General features: G+C 37.9%; 2 protein-coding genes across 2 annotated transcripts in view; both read left to right on the plus strand.

Moving 5' to 3' along the window:
* LOC107876325 (eukaryotic translation initiation factor-like) overlaps nt 1-5,657 on the plus strand; it is an 8,234-nt gene extending 2,577 nt beyond the window's left edge. The window contains exons 2-11 of the mRNA XM_047393438.1: nt 631-702; nt 1,050-1,107; nt 1,244-1,297; nt 1,619-1,757; nt 2,321-2,441; nt 2,559-2,909; nt 3,018-3,260; nt 3,347-3,465; nt 5,114-5,209; nt 5,289-5,657. Of these exons, the coding sequence (XP_047249394.1) occupies nt 631-702; nt 1,050-1,107; nt 1,244-1,297; nt 1,619-1,757; nt 2,321-2,441; nt 2,559-2,909; nt 3,018-3,260; nt 3,347-3,465; nt 5,114-5,201 (1,245 nt within the window). The 3' untranslated portion in view covers nt 5,202-5,209; nt 5,289-5,657. The remainder of the gene's footprint in view (nt 1-630; nt 703-1,049; nt 1,108-1,243; nt 1,298-1,618; nt 1,758-2,320; nt 2,442-2,558; nt 2,910-3,017; nt 3,261-3,346; nt 3,466-5,113; nt 5,210-5,288) is intronic.
* Nucleotides 5,658-5,743: 86 nt separating this feature from the next.
* Nucleotides 5,744-8,783, plus strand: LOC124885215 (eukaryotic translation initiation factor-like). The gene is made up of 3 exons (XM_047415120.1): nt 5,744-6,042; nt 6,347-6,447; nt 8,646-8,783. Exons 1-3 carry the CDS (start codon nt 5,827-5,829, stop codon nt 8,716-8,718), a joined length of 390 nt encoding a protein of 129 aa, XP_047271076.1. The 5' UTR covers nt 5,744-5,826; the 3' UTR covers nt 8,719-8,783.
* The last annotated feature ends 226 nt before the right edge of the window (nt 8,784-9,009 follow it).

The raw sequence follows: 9,009 nt of genomic DNA on the forward strand, positions 1-9,009 counted from the left end.
CTTTATGTGGATTTCCTATATGATAAGTTCAAGAAACTTAATTGCTGCTATTTACTTATCGTTTTGAATTATTTTCTTAGAAGTAGTTATCATATTGTTTTGAATTATTTTCTTAGAAGTAGTTATCATAATCAATGTTTTGAATTTTCAACAGTAGTTTGACAATAATTAAAAAGGCAAAAATGAAAAGTAATAGTAGTCTTTCTTTTCTTAATAAGTGTGCATTACCTCAACAATTCACTTATTATGGAGTGGAAGGAGTTTTAAGGATAGTATGAAAAAACAATAATAAAATTTGCTAAGATGGACAAGTAAAATGAAACAGCGGGACTAATTTTCCAAAGGTAGTAATGTGATCAGAAACTTCAGTAATTGAGTCATAAATTAGTATATAGGATCATGTAAGGGATCAAAGGAGGAGCCAGGATTTCAGACGAAGGTTTCAACATCTACAATACACATATATATATATAATAGTATAATTTTCCGTCGAAGAGGGTTCGGACGAACTCCTATTACTAAGCCGGCTCCGCCTCTGTAAGGGATGAAGTTAGTAGGAAGTGTTTTTCTTTTCTATATAGTAACTTCCTGTATGAAAAATGTGCCTTGACTATCCTTTTATCATTGTAGACTGGAGACTCGTGCTTTGAGGGCCGTGAAGGTGTTATGTATACTCGAGATCAGCTGCTGCAATTGAGGGAGGTAGGTACTTCAGTATCATGAAATTTTCCGTTGATATTGTTATCTGGCTTTTGATTTTGCTTGATGTTTAGTTAGTTTCTACTTACTGACAGTGTAAAAAGGATTGTTTATGTGAGTACGTACCAATAGTTCTTACAATGTTATACTGGAAGAGTATAACAAGAATCTTCTTTTGTCGTTGTAATACTCTCTAATGTAGTCAGACTCTCTACCTCTCCGAGGTAGGGGTAAGGTTTGCATACACTCTACTCTCCTATGACCCCACCTATGGGTATTAATCTGTTTTTCATTTGGTTGTTGGTCTCGATCAGGTTGTTAACATTTCTGATGATATCCTTATAATCTAGCAAGAAGTTGAATCTGAACTGTTTGTTGGAGGGCGAGGTCGTGCCGATGCCAATGTGAGTATCTGTTAAAGAAGGTTATTTTTCCCGCTCATTAAATCGTGTACACACACATGGAAAAAGATAGGAAATTCTGTTCATCTACATTTTCCCATTTAGAAAAATTGTTTCATATTTAATCTGTCACCTTCTTGCAGTATGCGCTTTTTGTGTTGCCAGAAGTTGTCTCATGCATGTTTCTGTAGGTGCAGGTCCAGCCTCAAACTTATTGTTCTGCGACGAATGCCCAAAAAACCGAGAATATAATGGGGATGAACAACTTAGCTCACAATTTGCAAGAACTCTAATATCTCCTAACCAAGGGGTAGTTTTCTATTGCTTATTGTATCTTAGTATGAATGTAGAATTCGTCGTTACATGTTACTGAAACATCGCCTACTTATTTATTATTTAATTATCGATAATAATCAGTAAAGATTTACAATGACGAGTGACATGTCTTCTTCCCATCTATCAGTATGTTGCATTGAGTTTAAGACAACAATTCTGTCTGATGTGAAACTATCTTTCAGTTCTTGATCGATCTCTGAAACCATCGTTTGTGACTCAGGGAGGATCTACTCGTATGCTAATCAAAGCTGAAACGCCACGCTCAGCAGCGCAAAAGAGCAACTTTTTTGACAAAGATCATGTCTTGAATACTGTGATGGGGTAAATTCTTCCCTTTGTAGTTGCTATGTATTTTATTCAAAACAACATATGCTTATTTGTGGTTTAATCCTCTCAATCTTAAGTGATATCTGTTCTCAAAGTAAAAACGCTAGCGCATGTAATCTTATCCGCTTACTGAGGAGAATTTCTCGAGGTTAAAAGCATTTTCAAGTTTGTCATTTTTGATACAGTGCAAGGGTAGCTTGAAATAGCAACAATCTACGCTTGTTGTAAAGGGCTTAGGTGTAGGGCCTTTGGATTTCAGCGTTATCCACTTCAGCTCGGTGTTCTAGTGCTAGTTGAAAACATACAAAGATTATAGTTCATGATTTTTACATCCATTTGAGTTTGAATGTTTTGTCACGTGTCTACCGGTGTCTCTGTGAACTGCTTTATCCGTGTACTATTATTGCGGAGAGATGATGTTGATACATACTTAGTCTGGATGTTAGCATGCAAGACATCCTGTCTCTATTTGTATGTGTGATTGGATGCCCGTGGTTCTTGGTTTCGGAAGTTCTGTTGTTAGAGAATTGGTAATTCCATTACGGCATTATTTGAAGATACAGCTTTTGGTTAACTCATATTGATTTGCATATACTCAACCCGCCAACTGTGACGAAATTTGATCTCCTCAAAAGGCAACTGATTGCTTCAGCGATAACTAATGCGGACACTCTAAAGGTATGTCATCCCATATCCGGGATATACATATATATATATATATCTTTGTTGTTTTTTCTGGTTCAGATTTACCGTTGTTTGCCTTGGAGATTTAACTTCTTTTAATCTTTACTCCAGGATGTTGTCTCCTTGATATTTAACAGCGCTGTACTAGAACCAACATTTTGCCCGATGTATGCCCAGCTGTTTTCTGATCTCAGTGAAAACCTGCCTCCATTTCCTTCTGATGAACCTGGTGGCCGAAAGATTTCGTTCAAGCGTGTTCTGTTGAATAATTGTCAGGAAGCATTTGAAGGTGCTGAAAAACTGCGAGATGAAGTGAGGCAAATGATAGCCCCTGAGCAGGAGTCAGAACAAAAGGACATAGAAAAGTTTTTCAAGTTGCGTAATCTTGGGAATATTAAGCTTATTGGCGAGCTTTTTAATATAAGAATGGTCACAGAAAGTATTGTTCGTCGCATTGTTCAGGTTGTTAATTGCTTGCCTTTTCGCTCAGGTCTTGTTGTTCCTAGGTGATTGCTGTCCTTTTATGCCTTGAACTTTACGAATGATCGTCTTTGCTGGTTTTGTTAACAGGAACTATTAGAACAAGATCCCAAAAGTTGTCCTGAAGAAGAGAAAGTTGAAGCCATTTGTCAGTTCTTCAATATCATCGGCAAGCAACTTGATGAGAACAATAACTCAAGGAACGTCAACGATATGTACTTTAACCGGTTGAAGCAACTATCAACAAACCCTCAGTTGGTTCCACGGCTAAGGTTTATGGTTCGTGATGTGATGGATTTACGTTCCAATAACTGGGTTCCTAGACGGGAAGAGGTGACACTTCATTCTACGTTGTCATTGTTGTCTGATGTATCCTAGAGTTCTCTCTTATGATGTAATATTTTTTCCTTTTTGCATAGGTGAAAGCCAAATCCATCGCTGAGTTTCACTCAAAAGCACAAAAGACCTTGAGTTCGCGCCCTGGTGCCTCTGCAAGAATGAGAAATTGTCGTGGTCCTCCGGCTCAAGGGAGTTCCAGGTACTAGAAAGATGTCTGGTATGCCTTTCATGGATAATGACAACTGGGAAGTTCATGAATCCCAGTCGATGCCTAGACTGGTACGGCCTGGTGTGGTGGACGAGTTAAGCCCACAATGGTTGTCAAGTCGCCCACATGAACCCGTGACTTCTGCCTCAGGGTAGAGACGGACACATGATTTGAAGTTTTTTGGTGCTACTGTTTTTGTGATGGATATTTCACTAATGACAGATATATGAATGCTTGTTCAGTGAATTCAATCTATTTTGGGGTTCTTCGACTTGGGATAAAGACAATCGTAATAGGAGTACAAGGAGCAAGAGATAGTTATAATACGATAGGTAGTAACAAGACGAGATTACTACTAAATAGTACTATCATCCATCTGCCCTACACAACCGACATCAAAAAAACTCCAAGAATAAGAAACTACAAGCGTAGCACTACGACTAGCACGGGCGACAAGGCAAAACACTCCTACCTACTAGCATGGTGCATATGTCATGCATAAGCTGAATATGTTGAAACAACAATATCCAATATATAAATAATATAATTATATAAATTAAAGGCTTATTACCTCGATAGCCACTTAAACTTGACATATATTATAAGATAGATACTTAAACTTATAGTCGATAACTTTTAATATGAGTTGATCACCTACATGGACAGCCAGAAGCCTCTAACAAGACAACTCCATGATAAGGTGTTTGATGAAAGGTATAATTATCACCACATAAATTACTCCATCCATTCACTTTTACTTGTTCACTATTTTAAAAATAGATTTTTTATTTTTACTAGGTCGTTTTTAACATTTTAAGAAAAGATACTTAAATTTTCCCATGCTTTTACCTTAGCATTGATTACTTATTGCCTAAATTATGGTAAAAATACTCATATCATTAAGGTTTTTTAAGGAACATGTAAAGTTCGAAGTGTCCAAGTAAAAACAAACGAGGGGGTGTATTAGAAGCATATACATTGAATATGAGAAATGGGAAAAGAATGAACCATAACATTAGATATTTGCTTGCTTTTTCATCTTTTCCAGGTGAATTTGCAGTAAATGCTACAACTTATTGCCATTTAAGAACTCAAGGCAGAAACCAAACCTTTCATTTTCTTTATATTTATATTACTCTTAGAAATGCTCAATTGTTATAGCCTCTATAGTTTCTTGTGAATTGATATTTCTTGAGTCTTTTTTGGCAAAGATTGCACCTTCAGGATTTTACTATGCTGTTAATGAACAAATTATTCTGGAGTTCATTAAGATCATCAGTCAAATTATTAACTTTAATTCCACCATTCAGTTTCATGTTCCGGATTTTGCATTTCATCTTCAACCATTTTCTTGGTGTTAAATGTGTATGTGTTCTTGGTGGTTGTTTACGTTATAATATTACTTGTTAATGCCTTCCTTTGTTTGTTGAAATTCCATTTAAATATGAATGAATCTCCAACCCCTATGTTTCTTTGATTTTCTAAAAATATTGCCACCCCCGTGTTGGATTCTCTAAATATACACTACTTTTAGAGTACCCGACACGTGGCTGTCGACATTTTTGAAGTATCCGAGCAACGTAGATATTACTATCCTTTCATTATAGGATACAATTTATTTCTCTTTCTGTTTGTTTAGGTGGCTATCATTTCTGACCATGTTTTTAAAATCAAGCAAGAAGTTGAAGCTGAGCTTTTTGGTGAAGATGCCAGTCGAGGTCACGTGAATACAAGTGTGAGTATCTGCAGTAAAATAGGAATGTCTTGAACTACCTTTATGATATGCGTCTTGAATATCCTCTTTATCATTGTAGACTACTCAAGACTCTCGTTTTGAGGGCCATGAACGCGTTAGATATACTCTAGGTCAGCTGCTGCAACTGAAGGGCGATATTCTTAAACTCAAACAAGAAGTTGAAGCTGAACTGTTTGGTGAAGATTCCAATCAAGATCATGCAGATAACAATGTGAGTAGAGGGTTAGGGGGTGGGAGTGCGTCGGTAACAGTAGGGGGGTGTTCTTTATTAGTGTCTGAAGTTTCTTGTTCGTGGGTTGAGTGTTGTCGATGGTTTCGGATATATAGTTTTTAGTAGTATCTTGTGGCTAGCGTTGTTAGTTTATTTTGCCTGTACAAGTTTATATGCATTTATGTTTTGTGTTTGCTATAATGTTATTGGTTCTAAGCCGGGGGTCTATTGGAAACAGCCTTCCTACTTCTCTTGAGGTAGTGGTATGGTTTGCGTACACTCTACCCTCCCCAGACCCCACTAGGTGGGAATACACTAGGTATATTGTTGTTGTTACGTTACTTTCTTAAAGTATTTTCTTTAGCTGCAACAAATAGTATCATTCATGTTGTGTAGGTGCAGTGTCAGTCGAAGAGTCGTTTTTCTGAGCCAGACACCGACTCTGCCCCCCCCCGTCGTGGACATATCATTGGAGCCTCTCCGAGTAAAGAGAGAAGACGGTGACAGATTCTACTCGAGCCGGCAGGTGGCTAATGAATATAATGTGCAAGAACAACTTAGTTCACATCTTGCAAGAACTCAAACGTCTCCCAACCAAGCGGTAGTTCTTATCTACTGCTTTTTATATTGTTTCCGCAACACATTCATACTGGAATAGTACAACAAGAATCGATTTCCTTCGTCCTAGTAATACTCTCTTATGTGGTCATGTTAATAGGAGTTCTGATTTTCCATGTTCCTTTAGGTCCTCACACTCGTCATTACGAGCCATAAACCTGTTAAAGCAGATAATATAATGAGGACGAACAACTTAGCTCACTATTACCCAACCAAGGGGTAGTTTTGTTTGTGATATGAAAGTATTTATCTCTTCTTGATCTCATAATCCTTTGTTCGTGAATCAGGATGGACCTCCTAATACACTAATCAAAGCTGAATTGCCATGCTCATCAGCTCGAGGAACCAATCTATCTGACAAATATCGAGTCTTGAAGACCGTAAAGGGGTAATTTTTTCTCTCTGTAGTAGTTTTTTAATTAATTCAAGATAAAACTCATGAGCGATGAGGCACATGCCTTAGTCCTTGCCTATCAAACTTCCATTTGACGTGTTGTCACTTGCCCATGAGACCGCTTTATGCGTGTTCTGTTATTACAGAGGGAAGAGTAAAAATAAATTTTTTACTGTACTGCAGAAATAGAGTAAAAATAAGTTTACTGTACTGCAGAAATAGAGTAAGATGTACTCAGTCCATACCACTACTTTAGGAGAAGTAGAAAGGTTATTTCCAATAGACCCCTGGCTTAAGACAAGGAATAATAAACAAATACTTAATAAAGCATGGAACAAGATGTCAAGATATAAATACGCCACCCACAAGGAATAATAAACAAAGAATAGTAAACAAATTTGTAATAAAGCATGCAATAAAGTGTCCTAGCAAGAATAATTCATCTACCAAGTAATGTCCTACCCCAACGACTCAAACTGGCACTAGCCTTCTATCCTAATCTGAGTCCTCCAGATCTTCCTATATAGGGTTATGTCCTCAGTGAGCTGTAACCGCTCCATGTCCCGCCTGATCACCTCTCTCCAGTATTTCTTCGGCCTACCCCTACCCTGCCTGAAACCATCCAAAGCAAACTTCTCACACCTACGAACAGGGGCATCCATGCCCCTCCTCATCACATGCCCGAACCATCTCAATCGGACTTCCCGCATCTTGTTCTCCACCGAAGCCACTCCAACCTTTTCCCGAATAGTCTCATTTCGAACTCTATCACCCCTATTAAGCCCACACATCCAACGCAACATCCGCATTTCCGCCACCTTCAATTTTTGAATGTGAGAGTTCTTGACTGGCCAACATTCCGCTCCATACAACATGGTCGAAAGGACTGCCACCCTGTAGAATTTGCCTTTAAGCTTGGATGACATGCACCTTCCTATCACACAACACCCCCGAGGCGAGCTTCCACTTCATCCATCCCGCCCCAATACGGTGGGAGACATCCTCGTCAATCTCACCATTCCCCTGAATCATGGACCCAAGGTACTTGAAACTATCCCTCTTACACACCGTCTGGGAATCCAACCTTACTACCACCTCATCTTCCTGCATCACGTCATTAAACTTGCATTCCAAATATCGGTGTTTGAAATTCGGTATCAGCTCTCGTGTTACCAAGAAGGTACACATTGGTTCAGTTTTAATACTACTAGAAGTTTAACTTTGCTTTTGGATACACTCACTACTAAATTCTATTTTATCTCAGTTCTTTCCTTGTGAGGTTGATTTACAAGACTGGCGTTGAAGGTGGATGACCTTTGGAATATCTCAGTATAAAGCAAAAGCATGTCCTTTGGAATATCTCATCAGATTGTTGAGCTTCAATTCCTTCCTTTTCATGACCTTATAACCAATCTAATATTCGTTAGAATCAAGTGTATAGACAAGGAATGAATAGTTACATTAGAATCGAGTGCAAAAACTAGGTATGAGGGATTTTTTAAACTAAAAATACCACTTATTTTGAAACGAAGTGAGTAGAATCATACACATTAAATATGAGAAATGGGAAAAGAGCCAAAACATTAGAGACTTGCTTTGCCTTTTCATCTTTTTCCAGGTGAATTTGCAGTAAATGCTACTACTTATTGCCATTTAAGAGCTCAAGGCAGTAGTAGCAAAAACCTTTTCTTTTCTTTTCTTCCTGATCAGTTAATTAAGTTTTCAACGGTCTGACGCTCGCTACCTTTAATGTTGTGCGATTGAATGTTGAAGTAGTGCCGTCTTAAGTGTTGGGATTGGTTGGAGTTGGTTTAACAGACCGTTTATCTATATTTATATCTCAGAAATGCTCAAATGTTATAGCTTCTGTAGTTCTTGTGAATTGATATTTCTTGAGATTTTTGGCAAAGGTTAGCTATGTTGTTAATGAACAAATTATTCTGGAGTCTATTAAGATCAACAGTCAGTTATTAAGCTTAATTCCACCAGTCTGTTTCGTGTTTGGGATTTTTCATTTCATCTTCAACTATCTTTTTGATGTCCTAATATCGTTACTTGGACACGTCGCGTTTTTATATATGTATGTGTTCTTGATGCTTACTATTTTTATTATTACTACTTGATAATGCCTTCCTTTGTTTGATAAGATTCAATTCAAGTATGATATGTATCTTCACTGTCTTTTCATCTAGGCGGTTAACATTTTTGAGCAGGAGGTCACGGGTTCAAGCCTTGGAAACAGCCTCCGGCAGAAATGCACGGTAAAGCTACGTATAATACACCCTTGTGGTGGGGTGGGGCCCAGACACCGCGCATAGCGGTAGCTTTAGTGCACCGGGCTGCCCTTTTTTTTTTTTTAAATCAAAATCAAACAAGAATTTGAAGCTGAACTGTACGGTGAAGATGTCAGTCGACATCATGCAGATAACAATGTGAGTATCTGCTATTAATAAGATATCCATCATGCAGATGCAAACATGAGTACCTGATAATTATATACTACAACATACCCGGTGTAATTCCACAAGTTGGGTTTGGAGAAGACCTTACCTCTAT

This window comes from Capsicum annuum, chromosome 7, assembly GCF_002878395.1.
Source record: "Capsicum annuum cultivar UCD-10X-F1 chromosome 7, UCD10Xv1.1, whole genome shotgun sequence".
NCBI lineage: Eukaryota > Viridiplantae > Streptophyta > Magnoliopsida > Solanales > Solanaceae > Capsicum > Capsicum annuum.